This window comes from Armigeres subalbatus, chromosome 1 (genome assembly GCF_024139115.2).
Source record: "Armigeres subalbatus isolate Guangzhou_Male chromosome 1, GZ_Asu_2, whole genome shotgun sequence".
NCBI lineage: Eukaryota > Metazoa > Arthropoda > Insecta > Diptera > Culicidae > Armigeres > Armigeres subalbatus.
Genome location: NC_085139.1, coordinates 25,010,939 through 25,034,854, shown reverse-complemented (window position 1 = coordinate 25,034,854; position 23,916 = coordinate 25,010,939). Strand labels below are relative to the sequence as shown.

The window sequence follows — 23,916 nt, the reverse complement described above, 5'->3', positions numbered from 1 at the left end:
GTAGTTGAAGACTTTTCCCTTCATTCGCAACACGCAAATGCGGTCGCTTATCGGCTTCCACCGGATAACACGCTTCATCTGCTTCCCGATCACCATGAAGACAACTCCTCGTTCTGCTCTGTCATCGCCGCTATAATAGATGTAGTATTTGAATGAAATGTTCGCGATGGGATCCACCACCCGGAATTCACGTTCTCCAGTTCTGGGCCACCGTATTTCCTGGATTGCTGCCACACTCACGACGACCTTCTACAGCTCACGAGCCAGGAGCCCAACACGTGCGGGTTCATTCAAAGTTCTCACGTTCCAAGATCCGACTTTCCAATCGTTGTCCTTTATTCGTGCAACGGGAAACAGTTGGAAAATTCCAGCCTCACTTAGATCGTAGCAATCGTTCATCGAAATTTCATCATATCCCGAGCAAGCTGGCGTGCCAAACAACAATACGATCCATCGAGCAACAAAATAGCAAAACAACCAAACTGTTTAGTCACGTGGAAAAGGTCAACCAAAACCACATATTCCGTAGAATTTCCATCCTGAACACAGAAGCCTTTTTTATTGAATGCATACTGTAAATAAGACTTCCTCGATACTTATCGCCTCACTAATGCTGACCTGACATACCTACAATTATTGAGTTATAATACCGTCGTCGGGGATGACAATAGGTCAAACGGGAGTGAGAATGGGTCACTGTTTCAACTACTTAGAATACTTGTGGAACAGATTGAATGTATCTGAGGGCAAGAAAACAGTTTTGTTATCCGACCTCCAGGCTTTCAGTGGGCGCGATAACCCATTCTCACCTCCTAGATATACATTGCTACTCTCAATTACCTACTACAAATGTAATTTGCACACGCTAACTTTCATCTACTAATTATTTTAGTAAAATTTTATTGCCATCCCTTTTTTACGAGGAAAGATTTTTTTTTTTGAGTGTTTCCTGTTTCAACAACAAGTGAGTAAAATTTACTTGGGAAAACAGAGATTAATTTTTTTCAACGGTAAATAGTTGAATGTATGCGAGCACTAAGTTTGATCATTAAATAATGATGCACCAAAGTATCGTGCGTCTCCATTCGCTCGTACGACGAGGTGATAATATGGTCCGCTTTAAAGCTTTTTTCCACTGTCTTGTGATAGGGTAAACTGGGGTAATATGCACCCCCGGGGCAAAACGACCTCTTGGCATTTTTAGCGGTGTTCCAGGAATATTTTCAAGAATGTCTACTACTGAGTTGGTAGTTCGAGATCCGAACTACATACTCTGTAGTAAATACTATCGAAAAACTGCCGAAAAAGCACTCAAAAATGCCAAAGGGTCGTTTTGCCCCGGGGGTGCATATTACCCCAGTTTCCTCTAATTTTAACATGAAGGGTAAATGTAATCTTGTATTTTAAAAATGATTGTTTATTATTGACGCTTGGTTAAGTTTTTCCAAATCCCGCTTTGCCGACGATGGAAAATCGATTATCATCTTATTGATCAATTTTCCATGGTTCGAAAATTGGGTGTACTTCATGTGTTTTGTTTTGTTCATGTGTTTTTGAAGTTAATTTTCCAAGTATTCATCTTATGTAACATACATTGCTGTATTTCATGATGCTGCCTAAAAAGTAAAAGTTTGCACTAAGGAGCAAATCAGTAAGTATATTGAATACAGTATGTTTTGAGATTAGTAGCATAGAAAAAATAGTTGCCCCACTGTTCACGCACATATAGGGACCGGATTAAGAGAAACTATATTTGTTTATTGAACGTACTCAAACTCTATTAAATGCAAATTGTTCATTCGTTGTGATTCGCTTTTTTTCACATAAATACGAATAGAGTAATCACAATTGACAGGCCATGTCCATTGATCATCACTATCCCATAGAAGCATTATTTTCGAAATGAATGTTGAAAATTGAATAAGATTAAGTACATGAAAACAGTTCGAATGACATTCGAAAATGTGGATATAGATAGACGTAATCATAGAAAAAATCGTTTTGAGTAAACTATCGACAAAGGTTTAATCAGAATACAAAAAAATCATTCGTTAAAACAAAAACAATTGCAACAATATTGTTCCTGTGAAGCCATTCAATCAGATATGTATTAAGTAGAAATCACAGAGGCTAATACCACTTCATGCACGGTGTGATTATTTTGTGTGAACACTTTGTACGACCACCTGCAAGTCGTCACATCAATCACATTAGTTATGCCCGGCTCGCAGTCCCACCTCCCAATACACCAATTCAACTGCACCTATTCAACGTCACTTCGCACCCGGAATTAAATCCCTCGGTCCTAATATTCTCACCTGATGCAAAACCCCCTTTTCCCCCACCACCCGTCGCAGGTGCCGAGAGCGGTGGCGTTAGCCGGGACGAGTTCATCGACAAAGTTGCCGTGGACATACTGAAAAAGCTGCCGAAACAGTTCGAAATCTGGCGCGTCAAAAAGCAGTACCAGATCAACATCACGCCGGTTTGCGTGGTGCTGCTCCAGGAGCTGGAACGCTTCAACCGGCTGCTCGGCCGCATGGAGTGGACGCTGCAGCAGCTACGCAAAGCGCTGGCCGGCGAGATCGGCATGGACACCGTGCTGGACGGGATTGCCAATTCATTATTCAACGGACAGTTGCCGGACGATTGGCGAAATCTGGGTCCGGCCACCTGTAAACAACTTGGCGACTGGATCGAACACTTGCTGGTGAGTGAACTGAATGCAATAACTGTACGAACCTATTATACATACTCTTGCCTATATGTATGTGTGGACAACAATGATCCATTGAATAATAGCATGATGTCGCTTGATGATGCATACCGAGCGGCACATCATCGTTTAACAATGCCACTCGTCGCCGGACGGCTGATTAATTGCCTTTTAAATCTAATCATGTCAACGCGGTGGTAGTGGATGTGATGCACAATTTATGTACTGTCTGTAAGCCTGGGAGAAGTTAATCGCTTTTCATATTTTTTATACAAGCGTTGTATGCTTACCCTGCCTGTATTAAATCATACATTTCAATCAGGAATCAGACTGCCTAACTGAATTGGCAAATTTAATAAAATTCAAAGTAAGCCGATTTTACATCAACTACAATACCCAACCATGTTGGATTTTTTTACAATTTTGTATAAAAATAGGACAACATTGCTACATTTTTATACTTACGTACCCGGCCCAGTGCAGTCATCCGATTTGCGTAGAAACTCCATTAGGTCTATGTTTTTCAAACAAATTAAAAACTAGCTTCAATTTTTCATACGATAAACTAAAGTCACAAAACCATAGGTGAACCAAATTGTCAAATTAATATACAATCTGTTCAAGAGATCAATAGAATTTCAATGTGATCTACTTGATATTTATCTGAAACATCCCTAGTTTGTTGATGTTGACTTAGAAAACGAATTGAAATGAGGATAACTGATAAAATCAAAAACAATGTACATATCCAGCATGCTTCACAATATCAAGCTTATCAATTATAGAGTCAAAGAAATTATCCTCTTCCCAGGATGTTATCAGAATACCCATCTTCATATTGATATTGCGGCAAATCCATTAGCAGATGATTGGTCAACCGATTCGAATAACACTAACCACCTTTGTATCTGATGTCTCTCTTTGCATGCATCAAACCAACTCAACCGGATGCTGTTCCTGACCTTGTGCCTTCCTGGTTGATGATTCGGGTTTTGGCTTTTGGATTGAACACGCTCAATTTCTCCAACCGAAATGAAAACAACCTACTGCCCATGATGCTGCTGCTGATGCTGATGATGATCATGGCGACACAACCAACGGGCTCCTCTTCATCGCAATTGTCGGACTACGTCAACGATGAACGATGGAACATCTCCCCCTTCCAGAGGAGAAACAAGCAGTATAAATATTGGTCAGTATCTGGTGAGCCACTGGTGATGTGGTTGTCGGGGCTCCACATACCGGAAAGTTATTTAACCGCATTAGTTCAGGTAAATTAAACAAACAGCATATAAATTATATACAGTGCCCCTTCGGTTAGGGTGGGCACCACATGAGAGTAACAGAGTGTTCAAAATATTGTTTGTTGGTCAACAGGGTCACCAGGGTTAGCCATTTAATTCCACTACTTGTATAGCAGCAACACTATCTTCTTCCTACTTGATAACAAAATCTCTGACATGCTGCTTTTTTTGGTTAAACTTATTCATGTGGATGTTACTAGAAATCAAAATAAATCGCGATTTAAAGTGGACGCGAAAATTTTCCATCCGACATTTTTTCTCAATGTTCATGTGACAATTTTTCCGCAATCACTAATCTTTGAAGTTTTACCGCAGCTGCTATAAGTACGTCGATTGCCAAACCGAGTAGGCACCGAAAACGGCAAAGATAGGTCAACATTTTCATCGATACAATTGGACAATAAAATCGGGAACAATAACGACCGAGTATAGGTATTCACCTCCGAAGTAAGATGTGGTTAATTTGTATAGGGAAAATTCTGTTTCGGCAGCACTTCTTGTTCCCACCCACGTTCAAGACTATCCAGTCACATTCCAACCAAATGTAATATTTGTGACTGAATAGTTGAGCTTTAGATGAAAATAGGGGCGCTATCCTTATAGATCTTCTCTTTGACCTTTGTATTTTTTTGCATCCCAAATAGGTAAGTACAATGTTGTTACAATGCCAAAGCTTATGTTGACCTGGGCGTCTTCTTCTTCTTCTTCTTCCTATTGGCATTACATCCCTCACTGGGATAGAGCCACCTCGCAGCTTAGTGTTCTTTTTTAAGCTCTTCCACAGTTATTAACTGCGAGGTTTCTAAGCCAAGTTACCATTGCTGCATTCGTATATCATGAGGCTAAAACGAGAGTCGAGACAATTTCCAATCCGAAAATTGCCTAGACCGGCACCGGGAATCGAACCCAGCCACCCTCAGCATGGTCTTGCTTTGTAGATGCACGTCTTACCGCACGGTTAAGGAGGGCCCCCACGTAATTTTAATTAAAAAACATTGTTTTCCCCAAATAAATTTGGCCGTTTTTAAGTTGTCTGAAAGCGATGTAGAAATCTGATACAAAAATAGCACAAGTTGTAACACACTCTTATTCTTCTTTTATTAAAAGCAACCTAGCTAACAAACCCTAATTTTGATATATAAAAACAGAATTATCGAAGTATGATTAAAGTTCACCCCCTGTCAGTTAGTTCACTGTTTAACAGCTTGTCCTTTATAGTAAAACCTAATTAGGGATGTTCCTTATTCAAATTTATTCAGTTTTTCTAACCATTTTCAATTACCTCTTAATGAAATTCTACCAAAAAGCCCAATAAAAATGTGATCAAACGCGTTTTGGAAGTGCAGAACGATCAAATATAATTAGTGCGCGATTGATCGTGTTTTGGAAGTGCAGAGCGATCTCTTCATCCACTTTTTGTTCTGCCTATTGCGGTCGAAAAGAAAATAATTAGTTCATGATCGAACGCGTTTGTAACCGCAGAACTGTCTCGAAATCCGCATTATTTTGTTCTGTCTTGTGCGGTCGAAAAGAATATAATTAGTGCGCGTTCAAACGCGATTGGAAGCGCAAAACGATCTCGAGATTCGGTTATTTTGCTCTGCCTCTTGCGGTCGAATAACGCGTTTGAAACCGCAGAATGGTCTCGAGATCCACGATATTTTGTTCTTCCTTGTATAATTAATGCACAATCGAACGTTTCGAATGTTTTGGAAGCGCAGAACAATCTCTTCATCCACATCCACAGAACGATCTCAAAATCACGTCATTTTATTTTGTCTCGTGCGGTCAAAGAAAAAATAGTGCGTGATCAAACGCGTTTGTAGACACCGAACGATCTCTAAATCTGCGTTATTTTGTTCTGCCTTAAGGGTGGGAATGAATATAATTAGTGCGTGATCCAACGCGATTGGAAGCGCAAAACGATTTCATTTCATTCGCGTTTTTTTTATCTGACTTGTGTGGTCGAAAAGAAATAATAAGCGCTTGATTGAACGCGTTAAGAACCGCAGAACGACCTCAAAATACGCGTTTTTTTTCTGCCTTGTGCGGTTGAAAAGAAAACAATTAGTGCGTGATCAAACGCGTATGGAACCGCAGAACGTTCTTGGTCAAATCCAATCCAAATCCAATTCAAATCCAATCCAAATCCTATCCAAATCCAATCTAAATCCAATCCAAATCCAATCCAAATCCAATCTAAATCTAATCCAAATCCAATCCAAATCCAATCCAAATCCTAATCCAAATCCAAATCCAAATCCAATCCAATCCAAATCCAAATCCAATCCAAATCCAAATCCAATCCAAATCCAAATCCAAATACAATCCAAATCCAATCCAAATCCAATCCAATCCAAATCCAATCCAAATCCAATCCAAATTCAATCCAAATCCAATCCAAATCCAATCCAAATCCAATCCAAATCCAATCCAAATCAACCAAACCAATCCAAACCAATCCAACCCAAATCCAACCCAAACCAAACCAATCCAAACCAATCCAACCCAAACCCAAATCCAATCCACACCCAATCCAAACCAATCCAAACCAATCCAAACCAATCCAAACCAATCCAAACCAAACCAATCCAAACCAATCCAAACAAAATCCAATCCTAATCGAATCCAAACCAATCCAAACCAAACCAATCCAAACCAATCCAAACCAATCCAAACCAAACCAATCCAAACCAATCCAAACCAATCCAAACCAATCCAAACCAATCCAAACCAATCCAAACCAATCCTAATCCAATCCAAACCAATCCAAACCAATCCAAACCAATCCAAACCAATCCCAAACCAATCCAAACCAATCCAAACCAATCCAAACCAATCCAAACAGAATCCAAACAGAACCAAACCAATCCAAACATAATCCAAACCAATCCAAACCAATCCAAATTAAACCAAACCAAACCAAAGCCAATCCAAACCAATCCAAACCAATCCAAACCAATCCAAACCAACCAAACCAATCCAAACCAATCCAAACCAACCAAACCAATCCAAACCAATCCAAACCAATCCAAACCAATCCAAACCAATCCAACCAATCCAAACCAACCAAACCAATCCAAACCAATCCAAACCAATCCAAACCAATCCAAACCAATCCAAACCAATCCAAACCAATCAAAATCCAAACCAAACCAATCCAAACCAAACCAAACCAAATCCAAACCAAACCAAACCAAACCAACCAAACCAATCCAAACCAATCCAAACCAATCCAAACCAATCCAAACCAATCCAAACCAAACCAAACCAAACCAATCCAAACCAAACCAAACCAATCCAAACCAATCCTAATCCAAACCAAACCAATCCAAACCAAACCAATCCAAACCAAACCAAATCCAAACCACCACAACCAACGTAAACCAATCCAAACCAATCCAAATCAAACCAATCCAAACCATTCCTAATCCAAACCAAACCAATCCAATCCCAATCCAAACCAAACCAATACAAACCAATCCAAACCAATCCAAACCAATGCAAACCAATCCAAACCAATCCAAACCAATCCAAACCAATCCAAACCAATCCAAATCCAATCCAAACCAATCCAAACCAATCCAAACCAATCCAAACCAACCAAACCAATCCAAACCAATCCAAACCAATCCAAACCAATCCAAACCAATCCAAACCAACCAAACCAATCCAAACCAATCCAAATTAAACCAAAGCCAATCCAAACCAATCCAAACCAATCCAAACCAGTCCAAACCAATCCCAAACCAGTCCAAACCAATCCAAACCAATCCAAACCAATCCAAACCAATCCAAACCAATCCAAACCAATCCAAACCAATCCAAACCAATCCAAACCAATCCAAACCAATCCAAACCAATCCAAACCAATCCAAACCAACCAAACCAATCCAAACACAATCCAAACCAACCTAAACCAATCCAAACCAATCCAAACCAACCAAACCAATCCAAACCAACCAAACCAACCAAACCAATCCAAACCAATCCAACCAATCCAAACCAATCCAAACCAATCCAAACCAATCCAAACCAATCCAAACCAATCCAAACCAATCCAAACCATCCAAACCAATCCAAACCAATCCAAACCAATCCAAACCAATCCAAATGCAATCCAAACCAATCCAAACCAATCCAAATCCAATCCAAACCAATCCAACCAACCAACCCAAACCAAACCAATCCAAACCAATCCAAACCAATCCAAACCAATCCAAATCAAACCAATCCAAACCAATCCAAACCAACCAAACCAATCCAAACCAATCCAAACCAATCCAAACCAATCCAAACCAATCAAACCAAACCAACCCAAATCCAAACCAATCCAAACCAATCCAAACCAATCCAAACCAATCCAAACCAATCCAAATCCAATCAACCAACCAACCCAAATCCAAACCAATCCAAACCATCCAAACCAACCAAACCAATCCAAACCAATCCAAACCAATCCAAACCAATCCAAACCAATCCAAACCAATCCAAACCAATCCAAACCAATCCAAACCAATCCAAACCAATCCAAACCAACCAAACCAATCCAAACACAACCAAACCAATCCAAACCAATCCAAACCAACCAAACCAATCCAAACCAACCAAACCAATCCAAACCAATCCAAACCAATCCAAACCAATCAACCAACCAACCCAAATCCAAATTCAATCCAAATCCAATCCAAATCCAATCCAAATCCAATCCAAATCCAATCCAAATCCAATCCAAATCCAAATCCAATCCAAATCCAATCCAAATCCAATCCAAATCCCATCCAATCCAAATCCAATCGAAGTCCAATCGAAGTCCAATCCAAATCCAAATCCAAATCCAATCCAAATCCAAATCCAAATCCAAATCCAATCCAAATCCAATCCAAATCCAATCCAATCCAATCCAAATCCAATCCAAATCCAATCCAAATCAAATCCAATCCAAATCCAATCCTAATCCAATCCAAATCCATATCCAATCCAAATCCAAATCCAATCCAAATCCAAATCCAATCCAAATCCAATCCAAATCCAATCCAAATCCAAATCCAAATCCAATCCAAATCCAATCCAAACCAAACCAATCCAAACCAATCCAAACCAATCCAATCCAAATCTAATCCAATCCAAACCAATCCAAACCAATCCAAACCAATCCAAATCCAATCCAAATCCAATCCAAATCCAATCCAAATCCAATCCAAATTAAATCCAAAGCCAATCCAAATCCAATCCAAATCCAATCCATATCAAATCCAAATCCAATCCAAATCCAATCCAAATCCAATCCAAATCCAATCCAAATCCAATCCAAATCCAAATCCAAATCCAAATCCAAATCCAAAACCAAATCCAATCCAAATCCAATCCAAATCCAAATCCAATCCAAATCCAATCCAAATCCAAATCCAATCCAAATCAAATCCAATCCTAATCCAATCCTAATCCAATCCTAATCCAATCCAAATCCAATCCAAATCCAAATCCAATCCAAATCCAATCCAAATCCAATCCAAATCCAATCCAAATCCAATCAAAATCCAATCCAATTCCAAATCCAATTCAATCAAAACCCAATCCAAATCCAATCCAAATTCAATCCAATTCCAAATCAAATCCAAATCCAATCCAAATCCAAATCCAATCCAAATCCAATCGAAATCCAATCCAATTCCAATCCTCGAAAACATCCACCCCGAAATACCCGCTCACCTATATGATCAATCTTAGATAATTTAATTATCTTTCGAATCTGCTAAAAAATCCAAAATCGGCTAAACAATTAAAAAGTTGAAGCAATTTAAATTTAGGGTCAATATGACCCCAGAGCACAGACAACGTACTTGTTTTTTGTAAGCACAGACATTTCGGTAATGCTGGTTAGACATGCACCTTTACTTGGTGTATTACTGAGTACGATATACTACACTGTGCTCTAGTTCTTACTATCCTCGTTGATACTTATGAGTGATGGTCGGAGGAGTATGGAACGTCTATAATTTGTTTTTAGATGACCCACCTTTTGCTCCTTTTGGATGGAGTCAATAGAGTAAATTATGAAAACGAAACTCAATCTTAGGCTGGTTTCGACGACATGAATCTCCAAGCTCCAGAGCGCTCATTAATTAGGAAAAAAGCGGATAAGAATTTGGTGGATCTGCTGAACCCTCTGACTGATTAGAGCTCTGTGTAAAGGCGAGATTCCGAAATGTCGAACGAAATGAAATCAGATCTCTGTACAAAAACGAATTCAGAACTCATAAGAAGAAGCAAAAAAATGTTTGAACTGCAGTACCGATGCATGGTCCAATCAGTATTATCCCACTTTTTGTTGAAGCCGCCTTTGAGAGTTACCACCTCTCGAAAGGTATAAATAGCGGTACCTCAATCTAAAGAGGCCTCACATTAAGTTTGAGAAATAACTGAATAAAAAACGACTACCTACTTCATTTCTTCTCAATAGAAATGGAGCAGAAAGACTAAACAAATGACACGGGTATACTACAAAAGTTCAATGAAATGGACGCAGTAGTTCATCCCCAACAAAAAAGCACAGACAGATGGTTAAAAAAAATATAAATTTTAATTTTAAAACAAAGCACAACATCTTTCATGACTGCATTTCATGCGAAATCGATCTAAGAAGCCACGATTGTTTCATTGGGTTGGATGAGGCTGAGATATAAAAGGCGCTTTTCTTTTTGTCTTATGACGATCACAATACATATCATGATGTCTTCTGTAATTCAGAGGTCGCAGTTACGAAACAGACCATGCAAAGGAAGCTGAGTTTGAAAATCCCGAAGTATTTTCAAATTGCTTGTCCCAGTCAAAATGATAAAAAAAAAACAAAACAAATATTAATCGAGAGAGGAAATAGTTCTTTTAGGATTTTGTGGGTCACCCTACTACAAGGGTGGCAAATGGCCATGTTGGTTTGAGTGGGAGTGGGTTGTATGCAACTCCGGCCCTGCCCGGTGGTGTCTCCATCTCCCAAGAGTCATGCATAAATGGTAGACGTCTATTGTGTGACCCTTCGATGGAGGCGCGAGAGACGGTCCCGAACCGAACTTGGGAACATACCTTCGGTGTTTACCACTTTGTTTGTGCCCTTTATCCAGTCGAGCTGTTTGTATGTGCATGTTTGCCGGTATGTGCTAGCATGTGTGCTTTAGCTTACTATCTGTGGCTTAGCAAATTTACCTGAGCTCTGTAACATGCCAATGACCAGCCGTCGCCCACATGGTTCTTGGGGCGGCCGTTGTCGCCGGCCGCGATGGATAATTGTTTACACAGTGTCTTCCTTGTTTACCAGTGGATACGGGACAGCAGAATGGACTAACAAAGTCTCCCGGCGAGAACGAGCACCGGGAAACAGCCACGCGGTCCATCGGTATCGTCCGTCCAGCCACCATCATATCGTTACCGGACGGAGCCAGTGGGATGCAAGTAGAGCACCACGAGAAGAACAAACAACTGGCAGTCCGTTCGACCTTCCTCCAGGACCACGCCGAGTGAATGGGTATGTTGGTATTCACCAGGTTGCTATCGCTCTCGCTGTTGATTTTTGTATCGACTAATAGGTGCAAATTGCTGACCATTCTTCTTCATTTGCGATGTAATGCAGACACGGGTAAATTGAATCATTGCTGATTGCGTGGCGTGGTCGGAGTGTGGAACAATTGCGCACAGCATGGCATAGATAATTGTATTGTTCTTCGGAAATTGCACATGTGTTCAATTGCTGAAAGCAAAAATGTAATGAAAACAATCATTCGGGGGAGGTAAATTTTTTTTTTGTTTCCTGTACTATTTTCATTACATAAGGTATGATATGATATGATTTGAGCTTATTTAAATCTCATTCGAAGGTCCTTTTATAAAGGTTCCCCTAAACACACACTATGCGACAATCGTCACGAGATTATTTCGCTTGTCGACTGCGATTCTGTCGCTGTTGATATGAAAGCGTAAATGAAACATTGCCTGCAGCGACCCAACAATAGGATTGCGACGAATCGCTTAGATCTTAGCCTTAAAACCAGATTATGTTTTCAAACAGACAGCAGATTAACCAAATAATTCCAAACAAAAATAATAACACAATATGTTTTTTTTTGTTGGGGCGTAGAACCACTGCGTTGATTTAGTTGAGCTTTTGTGGTAGTGCAACACAATATGTAAAAAATTCCTAGTTTTTTTTAAATTCCATGAACACATTCCGAGCGATCATTCTAGAGAACATTCTAGGGAATTGGAATTTACTTTATGTTAAAAAATATATGGAACCAACATACACCTTAAGTACTTCATTTTCCATTTCTTTTCCATTTCAAATTTAGTCAATAAAAAACTGTAGGGCACTGTATATAATATACCAATAACAATTATTATTACTGAATGAACTTCTAGTCATTGATTGCTTCTGACTATTCCCAGGTCGCCTGCCGGAAGAACAACTGGCCTCTGGATCGCTCCACGCTGTACACAGCAGTAACCAAGTATCTCAAGGAAGACGAGATCGAAGAACGACCCGAAGCGGTAAATAAATTTGGATTAATTTCTTCGCTTCCTTGCATTCAAACGATTCATTATAACGTGCCGTACGCCCCTTCCCGCCATAATGAAGTGGAATCCCCATTTTTCTCAATTTTTCACCACTCCGCTGCTGGCGGGATGTGCAAATAGTTACTTTCTCGGTACTCATCAGACTGCTTCCGACTGACTGTTTATCTCGGTGTACCTTCGCGCCCGGTGGCCTCGTCACAAATGCACACGAACCAAGATCGCAATTTGATTAGTGCGACACCTTATCGCCTCTTACGATTGGCTCCGGCACGGACTAAGGGAGCTAAACGGAACACAATGGGTCACAAATATATGTTTCAGGAGTAAACTTAATGGAGTACGCTTAGTTGAATGTTTTTGCTCCGAGATTTTATCCTTCATTAGTTTTCTTGGTTTTTTTTTTAATGTTTTCAGGGAAATCTTCTGAACAAATCCAGAACAATCTGCTGGAGTACTCCGGCATATTCTCCTACATTTTCAGGAAAATTGATAGCATTATCCCCGTCGAAGATGAACTCCGCGGATAAGCATTGGGTGGCTACAAGATTAGCGCAAGACTACGCTTAGCAGCACTGGCACTTAGTGGCACTTCCAACGGGAGGGCAGCTCGGCGCAGCTTCTCTTGAAGATGGCTGGAGAGATATTCGATCCGCCACTGGTAGCACAACAATTACTGCACTAGGCATGGTTTTCCGGATCAGAGAAACGACTGGTAAGACAGCAAATGTCAACAGTTAGTGGAGGAGCAGAATTGCAGCATGGGTGCGATTGCTGCAACACCGCACGAGAGCGAATGAGGAACTTTACGAACGGGTACGGAACAGACAAAAATCGATTTTCCAAAGGAAAAAGCGCCAGGTCGCCAGATCGATACCGTGGAGCTACGAAGCAACTGTACCGCGCTAATAACACACGAAAGTTCTATGCGAAGGTGAACCGTTCACGTAAGGGCCACGTTCCTCAGCTGAACTTCTGTGAGGACATAAACGGGAACCTTAGTACAGATAAGTGTCATGTGATCTAGAGATGGCGGCAGCACCATGAAGCGCAGCTGAATTGCGAAGGAAAAACAATAATGGCCCTTATGGTACCAAACCTGAGAGCCGGTGCAGATACGAGACGGCGTGGAGTGCAGCGAGCGAGGTGGCATGACCAGGTACAAAACGACTTGGCGAGCGTGTGGCGCATTCGAGGATGGAGATATGTGGCCTCGAACCGTGTATTGTGGCGTCAAATTGTTGATTCAGTGTTATCTGTTTAGATGTAAACTAAATAAATGAAACAGCCCCCCGAATCAGTTCATTTTCGTAACAGTTTGCGAAAAACATCTCTTACTGTATGCTGTATACCGTGAGTGCATGCAGAGATGATTGGTGGGAGATTTTTCATTTCGCTTTGAATTCTATATCTACAATCTACGCAACAGATATTAGACCATTAGTTCTCTACGAAACCGTAATTTGAACGATGGGGGTGGCGGTCCAACATGCACTGGAAGGAAGTTGCGAACCATCCATGCTGTTGTGCAGATGGAGTACGATACGTGGATAAGGCGAACGAGTTGAATCAGCTGTCGGACGAACCATCCATCGTTCACACCACTTAAATCGGACGACTACGGTGGGCTGGGCATGTATCCAGAATGCTGGACAATAATCCGGTGGAAATGGTTCTTGATGGGCACAAAAAGGCGAGGTGTTCAGTGAGCGAGGCGGATCGATCAGGTGGAAGACGATTTGCGGACCCTTTGTAGACTGCGTGGTTGGCGACCTGCAGCCATGGACCAAGCTGGAAGAAGGCAACTTTTGCAATGGCCACTTCGGTCATAGTGTGACATCTTCCTCCTCTTCACCAGAAAAAAACAAAACGCGCATTTGATTTATTTTTCATTTTTACAGGATATTTTGTAAGTTTGCATTGGATTGGATTTTCCACAGTTATTTTTCAGGTATTTTTTTCAAAGCTTCAGAAATAAATTCCTTCAAATTACCATACCATCGTGCGAGGCTTCTTTTGACTCTGAGATCAACTTTGAAGTCCTGATTTAAAAAAAATATTAAGGAAAAAAATACCAAAATTGAAACAGAAAGTTAATATCTAACTATCGACATGATACCCGAATGGTGATAATGGAAATTTGACAGTAGCTTACGATCTTAATTCTTGTTTCAAAACCGGTATTCACCATCTTTGGTTCGGGCCCAAACATTGCTATCGTCTCCACTGAAGATTTGGGTAACACGAGCGTAGTACCACTTTGGCAGCAGTAGATTTTTCATCTTTCAATAGCACCATCGTGCCAATGCAGTTGTTGCCCCGCAAACGGGTCCATTTCTCGCAGCGATTGAGTCCAGAGGCCGTCCAATTCTCTCAAATGCGTTGTACAAATTCTTGCGTTTGGTACAAATCAAACCATTTAGTTGGTACGTTCTCGAATGAAGGTTCTGGATCAGAAACCAGTTGGCGGTGAACCAAAAAGTGTGCTATTGTAAAGATTTGCAGGCCCTTTGGTGCAGATGTCAAATGCGTTTGTGTTCGAATGTTTGGGCTTCTCTTGATGTGTATGTGGTGACAGCATGTTTGTGTTACTGTGAGCTGAATTGCTCCTCAAGATCCGCAGACGTTCGTGTAGCTCCGACGAAATTCTTCGCGTTGTTACATTCAATCACTGCTGAAAGACCATGCCGCCTCAGGAAACGCTTCAGCGCCGCAATGAATACGGCAGTCGAAAGCTCGGCGACATGCTCGATATGAATCGCCTCTGCCGCCAACCATTCAAAATTAGCTACATAGCACTTAACTAGGTTGGATTTGGTCATTGGGTTCCTCGGTAGAACAGAGAGCCGCACAAATCGATTCCGGTGTTTAGGAATGGAAAGAACGGAGTCACGCGCTCGATCGTTAGACCTCCCTTAATTTAACCTACCTAAGCCTACGTCTACTGGCACACATCTTGGAACTATTGGACATCATCCTCGACAATGCCGCAACAGCAGTCGAAGCCCTCTTGCACGCGTAGTCGACATGGCTGGCGAAGGTCAGCTTGTCGTCTATTACGACCCCGAGGAGCTTCAAACTCCGCTTTGATGCGATCGCGACTTCTCCCACGTGAATCACTGCATGTTGAACCGACTTGCGGTTGTTAACGATAACCACCTCCGTCTTACGTTGAACGAGCTGCAGGCCTCTAGCGCTCATCCAATCCTATCGCGTGTGCTGCAGTCAGTTCTACCTCAAAAATTGACTCCCCGTAGACCTCCAAGGTTACGTCATCTACGAAACCGACGATCTTAACACCAGGAGGGAACTTTAGCTTCAGAACCCCGTCATACATAAGGTTCCATAGTACCGGGCCCAGTATTGAACCTTGCGGAACTCCTGCGGTAATAGGTACGCTTCTCTGACCGGCATCGGTTTCGTATAATAGTACACGGTTCTGGAAATAGCTTTCCAAAATCCGGTACAGGCCCACCGGCAGGCTAAGCCGGTGTAACGAGAGCGCGATGGCATCCCAGCTTGCGCTGTTGAATGCGTTCTTCACATCAAGTGTCACTAACGCACAGTATCGAATACCTCGCCTTTTCTGTTGGATCGCAATCTCGGCGGTCTTTACCACCGAGTTTATAGCGTCCAACGTGGACTTACCCTTGCGAAAACCGAACTGGTTGTTAGACAGGCCGTTCGTACCCTCTGAGTATGAGGTCAGCCTGTTGAAGATGATCCTCTCTAGCAACTTGCCCGTCGTGTCTATAAGGCAGATTGGTCTATGCGTCGATGTGTCGCCCGGCGGCTTCCCGGCCTTCGGCAACAACACCAGTTTCTGTCTTTTCCATTTTTCGGGGAATCTACACTCATCTAGGCAACTTTGCATAGCTAGCCTGAACATGTTCGGGTTTGCTATGATTGCTGACATGAGAGCGCTGTTCGGAACTCCATCAGGCCCTGGAGCTTTGTTCGTTACCAGGGATTTGGCCACCGCGAGTAACTCTTCGTTCGTCACCGGAGCCACCATTTCGGCCGCACCCATATTGCCTTGTGGTGCAGGAGGCCAGGGACTTGTGGCTCGAGACGGGAATAGTACCTCGATAATCCTCGCCAACCTATCCGGGGACCGTTCAGAGGGTGAAGAGCTCCCTTTGGTCTTGGCCATCACTATCCTGTAGGCGTCACCCCACGGATTCGCGTTGGCTCCTTCGCATAGGTTGTCGAAACACGCTCTCTTACTGCTCTTAATGGCCTTGTTAAAGGCCAGTTTCGCAGCTCGAAACACTTCACGGCGGTCTGCTCTTTCATCCTCGGTGCGGGCACGTTGCATCCTTCACCTAGCCCTGAGGCAGGTTGATCGAAGGGCCGCAATCTCGGGACTCCACCAGTATAACGGGCGTCTGCCATTTCTCGGCAGGGCTTTCCTCGGTATGCTGGCGTCACACGCGCGTTATAGGACAGCTACCAACGCATCCCCGCTTTGACCTTCAGTGTTGGCTTCCAGTCCCAGGGCCGCGGTGAAAACTTCGCTGTCGAAGTGATTGGTTCTCCACCCCCGGACCTGACAGGGATCCCCGGACCTCGGATGTTGCACGCCATAGTTGATCTTAAAGCGAATTGCTAGATGATCACTATGGGTGTAACCCTCGTCCACCCTGGTGCCAAGTCTGGTGCCAGACCAGGACTCACAAACGTTACGTCAATCCATGACTCGACCCCGTTCCTTCTGAACGTGCTTGCGGAACCATCTGCACTGCGTCGAGCTTCGCTAGCGCCTCTAGTAACGCTTGGTCCCTTCGATTGGTGCAGCGGCTACCCCACTCCACTGCCCAAGCGTTAAAATCTCCTGCTATGACGACCGGCTTACGACCCACTAGGTCAGACGACAGCCTCTCTATCATCTGGTTGAACTGTTCTAATGGCCACCTTGGTGGGGCATAGCAGCTACAATAGAACACACCATTGATCTTAGCTATCGCGACACCCTCAGCAGAGGAGTGTATAACCTCTTGGATCGGGTACCGTCCCGTCGTGCAAATAGCCGCCATCCTAGACCCGTCCGCCACCCAATTACCGTTATCGACAGGGACGTTGTACGGGTCGGACAGGAGGGCGACATCAGTCCTCGACTCCGAGACCGACTGCCACAACAGCTGCTGGGCAGTTGCACATTCAGTTGTGTTACTTGCACGGCTTATTCTTATTTTTCTCTCCGATGGGACACGAAGACTCACCCATAAGGCAGCTAAATAAAATTTCCATTTAAAATTAGAAATTTTCCATAAACAATTAGGAAATTGACAATAAAAAAATCAGGGTGTGAGCAATAAATAATTATAAAATTTCCACAAATAAAACAAAATTTCCATAAACTGTTAAGAACTTTCCACAAAACAAAAATAAATAAGCACTTTTAAAAGCAAAAATAGCAATTATAAAAGAAGAATTTTCCATAAAGAAATGAAAATGTTCCACGAAAAAAATACAAAATTTTCATAAATAAATCAATATTAGCAATAAACAATTACAAAATTTTCCACAAAATAAATATTTTTTTTCCATAAAAAAATAAAAAATTTCCACAAAATAATCAATAAAGAGCCATAAAAAAAAAGAAAATTTCCATTAAAAAATACAAGAAAGCAATAAAGCTGATGAAATTTTACATGAACTTTAAACGCTTTTAAAGAAGGGGTCATCTATGGAAAAAAAGCACAGTTTGATTGCTTTTTTATATTTCTTTATGGAAATTTTCTTATTTTTTATTGCTTTTTATTGATCATTTCGTGGAAAATTTTTATTTTGTTATGGAAAAAATATATTTATTTTGTGGAAAATTTTGTTATTTTTTATTGCTAATATTGATTTATTTATGGAAATTTTGTACTTTTTTTTCGTGGAACATTTTCATTTCTTTATGGAAAATTCTTCTTTTATAATTGCTATTTCTGCTTTTAAAAGTGCTTATTTATTTTTGTTTTGTGGAAAATTCCTAATAGTTTATGGAAATTTTGTTTTATTTGTGGAAGTTTTATAATTATTTATTGCTCATACCCTGATTTCTTTATTGGAAATTTTCTATTTTCTTATGGGAATTTTCTAATTGTTTAGGGGGAGTATTCATTTTAGTCCACCCATAACGTGGTTACAGGCTTGCTTTTTGCTGGCGCAGATAAGGCACTTTGGTGTCTTGTCGACCTCTGTACCGCACTGGTCTCTGACGGCAGAGACGACGTTGTTCGCGTTCGTGACCTCGTCCAGTTGCTTGCACTGGAGGGTCACTTCCGCCCCCAACGACCTCATCTCGGCGTCGTCACCCAAGACCTCTTGGGCCAGCTTCCTGTAGTCAGTCCCACTAGCCTGCGCTCCCCGTTTCAGAACCAAGATCATTTCACCGGTCTTGGTGCGTCTGACGCTTCGCACGTCCTGACCCAGCGCCGAAAGCTTTTCGGTCCAACGTGTTACAACCTTTGATGGTAGGATGCCACAATAAACTCGTTTAGCCGGCCACCATTGCACAGAATGTCATCTGCGACAAATGCGATAACGAGATGGAGTTCCGGCTAGCCGATCGACCCAGTAGCAGCAATCAATATCCAGTTCCAATCGTGGAAGACAAATAGCCTTCGTAGCCGTGCCGATGCAAACCTGCGTTATTTTCACCCTGCTTGCACTTGGCTTAAAATACAACATGGGCATCGGTCCTTAGCGAGTACGATGACAGGACACTTGAGCCCAGAGAGATTGTGGAGGCAAGCGGAATCTGAAAGCGCTATGCGTTTTGTGACGACACACTCTTCGTTACACTTCTGGGTACGTGAAAGCCTAGTTCATCCGTTGTGGTTGTCTATTTTCATCCTAGGGTTTTGACAGAGGCGAAACAATTAAGACCAAATATGAAGCAGCAGTCTTGTAGCTCTTGAAGCCACCGGCCCACCATGGTGGAACCATCTTGGGGTACCCGATATCTGTGACGCAAGACGCATTAAAAAGACCATTAAAAATGAGTCCCAATATTATCCCGACTAGTAGTCCAGGAAGGATGTATGCTGCTAATGTGACATACCGAGAGCGACTTAGACCTAGTGGCTAGAACCAAAGACTCCCAGATGAACTCCGAGTAGGCTTACTTGAGAACTGGGCTCGCTTTGAGATGGACGATGTTTGCTGTCCTCGTCTCCTCGGATTCTCCTGACGCAGGAGTAGGACTTCTGACATTTTCTTTGGCAATGTTACGACGAAACAAATAGTGTCGTCTCTGGCGGTGGACATCGTACTTAAAGATGGGCATGACTCTATTTCTCAAAATCTTGCTATTTAATCCTCTAGCGAAAGCGTACTATAGACACGATTGGTAATGGTTGGATCTAGCTGCTGGCGAAGACCAACTCATAGACACATAGAGACGAAGAGTTATTTAACTCAGGAGGTGAAACTTCAAATCTGCACTGAAAACAGAGCTGTGGTAATGAATTCTCAAGAGAACGTAATAGTTTACTGTTTTATGGAACCTCCTATTCCACCGAAAATATGGTGGCTCTTGATCTTCCGTGTATACAATCGATGAACCAGCCGTCGGGGGTGACTATCAGCTGTAAGGTCCAGTCAAGAAGAGCTCTGGCCCCCAAGACGTATCCACTAGAATCGATGACCTTCACTAGGCCTGTTTAGCGGAATCTAACAGATATTGGCGACATGAAGTAGGACAACTGGAGTGACGGACAAAGAAGACGAATTTCTTATCGTTCTGTGATTGGTTTTTTTTTTTACGGAATCAGGTGGACTGATTTTCAATCTTCAGTTGTACTGTTCCTCAATTTTGGACATGAATCTTTTCGGTGTCCTTCTGCTTTACACACACAGGACTTATTCCGTAAATTCTGGTAATATGTCCGTGTCCACTTGTTTAGTTGGAGCGAAGCGTGAACTTCCTTGTTCATTATCAATGTACACTCCTCTAACTACGGTTAGCATGTGTCCCAAACCAAGTCATGTGGGAATTTCTCCCGGATAATATTTTCCACTTTCCAGTACTCACCAAGGCGTTCTTCTAACTCGTTCTCCGGTAGTTCATGCGGCAAATCAAACACAAGAATGTATTGAATGTTACTACCTGTCACGACTCACGAGCATATTAACTTCCACGGAACTTCCATTTGAATAAAAAAAAAACTTTCGGAGCTCCTTGTTCCTGATGAACGCGATGATCGTATGTGATACATCCGTGCCAAGTTGACGAACAAAGGCTGCTATCTTAACACAAATCGGACAGTGGGAACCGAAACTGCACAGTATTCAAAATCATTTCGCACATGGCATACGAACGAGAGAAATCTAGAAAACAAACCGAAAACAATAAGTACCGCTTTGTGACGCTGTTCGAGAACAAACTGCTGCTATACGTCTGCCAGCAATGGCAGAGAACTGAACATTGGATTTGTTTCGGAGCTTCCAATTGGGGAAAACCCTTCCTTCTCCACTGATTCATACCTTTGTTTTACTGATGCGTTGTAGAACATGTCACATTTGAAGACGGAGTGTAACGTTGGAATGGATGTTGCTAAGTTCTGTGAGCAAGTTGTTGGAGATCGTGTGCTGTAAGCAAGTTGTTGTAGATCGCAAAAGCGTTAATTCAACGGTGCGATAGACTGGAGTGCCATAGCATGGCTCCTTAGGAACTAGAGTAGGTCTTTCTATTACGGAACTTCAGTTAACTTATGGTGGTTCTTCCATTGCACAGTGGGCCACGTCGTGAAATTAGGAGGAAAAAAATATTTTCACCATAATGATAATTTTTTAGGATCAAAGTGTCTTCAGCAAAGTCAAAGCTTATTATTTGAGCTTTATTTTGAAGTTTGTTGTAATAGGGTGGCCCCACTACATTTTGAGATAAAATTTTTAAGTTCTATATTTCTAATTTAAGCATCGTACGATGTTCTAGAAAGTTTTTCCTTATTTAATTTTGAGGCACTTTGCTGAAGAAACCATTGTTGTACGTCGTTTGTATCATTTGTTATGATAATTTTAAATAATTATGTTAGGGTGACCCTAAAAAATCAATATTTGGATTGTAACTTTTTAGTTTTAATTTTCATCGAAGTGACGTCTTCTACAAAGTTTTAGAGCATAAAAAATGCATGTTTTCGTTACATAACCTAGTAAATTCATTGGTGGATTGCAGAGATATAACTGTTTTCTTGAAAAATCCTTTGTTTTCAAATGCCTGTATTTTGAATGGGGGAAAAAGGGATCCATTTTTCCCTTGGTTGAACAGAGGAAGGGCTAAGATTGCTCTGCATATTTTGGTATTAGAGAATTTGAGGGAATTTGAGGTTTTTTCATCATTTAAAAAAAATGACTTTATGTACAAGGAAATCAAAATTCTAGAAGTTCTAGAAGTGTTATAAAACCGAAAATTCCGCCCAATTCGTCAAAAACAAAATGTTAGTAAGTAGTAATCGTAACTTCCTTATATATTTCCAGCGCATCTTCACTCAATATACCGATTGGTAGGATAACATGTTCAATAATATCAACGCTTATCAACGTGACAACTTCACTGAACAGACCGTAATCGTAGGTTGTTTACATCACTCGTTCAATCGATTTTACTTTTAAATCGCTAGGGTGGTACGAAAATTAGGTTTTTCGAGCGTATTTTTTTATTTAATTTTTATCTAGATATATATTAGAATTGGTTCAAAAATTCGATTTTTCTCCACACCGATCACTCAATTCTGTCCCATGTTCTGAGTGTCCTCCGCAAATTCATTTATCACGAGCCGTTTCAAATTTGCATGGAAATGAGTATGGGCATTGATTATGGCGCTTCCCAATTAAGCGCTGGCGAAAACAGAACCCACATAGCCAAAAGGAGTCCTAAAGAATTATCACTTGGATAATTGTTCGAATATTTAGTAATCGATTTTAATTTATCTGTTAGTTCTTTGGAGCTTACCGCCAAACAACATTGACAAAATCAGGATTCTATGTTGCACTGCACGTATCAATGATGCGCTTCGAGAAGTTCAATAATCTTAACAAAAGATTTGCAAGCTGAATTAAAACCGATTACTAATTATTGGAACGATTAATCAACATGCGATTTTGGCCATGTGGGTTCTTTTTTCGCCAGCGCTGTATGGAAGCGCCATAATCAGTAGGATGAAAAATCCACTTCCCCATACTTATTCCCATGCAAACTTGAAACGGCTCGTGCTAAATCAATTGTTATACAATTTCGCTCAAATTCGCGGAGGACACTCAAAACATGGGACAGAATTAGAGTGATCGGTGTGGAGAAAAATCGAATTTTTGAACCACCCTAATATTTATCTAGATAAAAGTTAAAAAAATAAATTACGTTCGAAAAACCTAATTTTCCATACCACCCTAACGATTTTAAAGTAAAATCGATTGAACGAGAGATGTAAACAACTCACGATTACGGTCTGTTCAGTAAAGTTGTCACGTTGATAAGCGTTGATATTATTAAACATGTTATTCAACCAATCGGTATATTGAGTGAAGATGCGCTAGAAATATATAACGAAGTTATGATTACTATAAATTTTGTTTTTGACGAATTGGGCGGAATTTTCGGTTTTATAACACTTCTAGAACTGATGATTTTGATTTCCTCGTACAAAAAGCCATTTTTTAAATGATGGAAAAACCTCAAATTCCCTCAAATTCCTCAATACCAAAATATGCAGAGTAATCCTTAGCCCTTCCTCTGTTCAACCCAGGGAGAAGTGGATCTCCCTTTTTCCCCCATTCAAAAATACAGGCATTTGAAAACAAAGGATTTTTTCAAGAAAAACAGTTATATCTCTGCAATCCACCAATGAATTTACTTGGTTATGTAACCAAAACATGCATTTTTTTATGCTCTAAAACTTTGTAGAAGACGTCACTTCGATAAAATTTAAAACTAAAAAGTTACAATCAAAATATTGATTTTTAAGGGTCACCCTAACATAATTATTTAAAATAATCATAACAAATGATACAAACGACGTACAAGAATGGTTTCTTCAGCAAAGTGCCTCAAAATTAAATAAGGAACAACTTTCTAGAACATCGTACGATGCTTAAATTAGAAATATAGAACTTAAAAATTTTATCTCAAAATGTAGTGGAGCCACCCTATTGCAACAAACTTCAAAATAAAGCCTAAATAATGAGCTTTGACTTTGCTGAAGACACTTTGATCCTAAAATATTATTATTATGCTGAAAATAATTTTTTCCTCCTAATTTTACGACGTGGCCCAATGTGCATTGTTTAAGAGTGCCGAGAAAATTTCCAACTACCAGTGTTAATCCTTGTTTTGTAAACGAT

At 41.1% G+C, this 23,916-nt stretch overlaps 1 protein-coding gene across 2 annotated transcripts in view; it reads left to right on the top strand.

Annotated features, from left to right (window-relative positions):
- LOC134222877 (dynein axonemal heavy chain 10) overlaps positions 1-23,916 on the top strand; it is a 332,935-nt gene that overhangs the window by 299,391 nt on the left and 9,628 nt on the right. For both annotated transcript variants that reach the window (XM_062702027.1, XM_062702022.1), the window contains 4 exons: positions 1,625-1,651; positions 2,358-2,710; positions 3,883-3,987; positions 12,460-12,561. In XM_062702027.1, the coding sequence (XP_062558011.1) occupies positions 1,625-1,651; positions 2,358-2,710; positions 3,883-3,987; positions 12,460-12,561 (587 nt within the window). The remainder of the gene's footprint in view (positions 1-1,624; positions 1,652-2,357; positions 2,711-3,882; positions 3,988-12,459; positions 12,562-23,916) is intronic.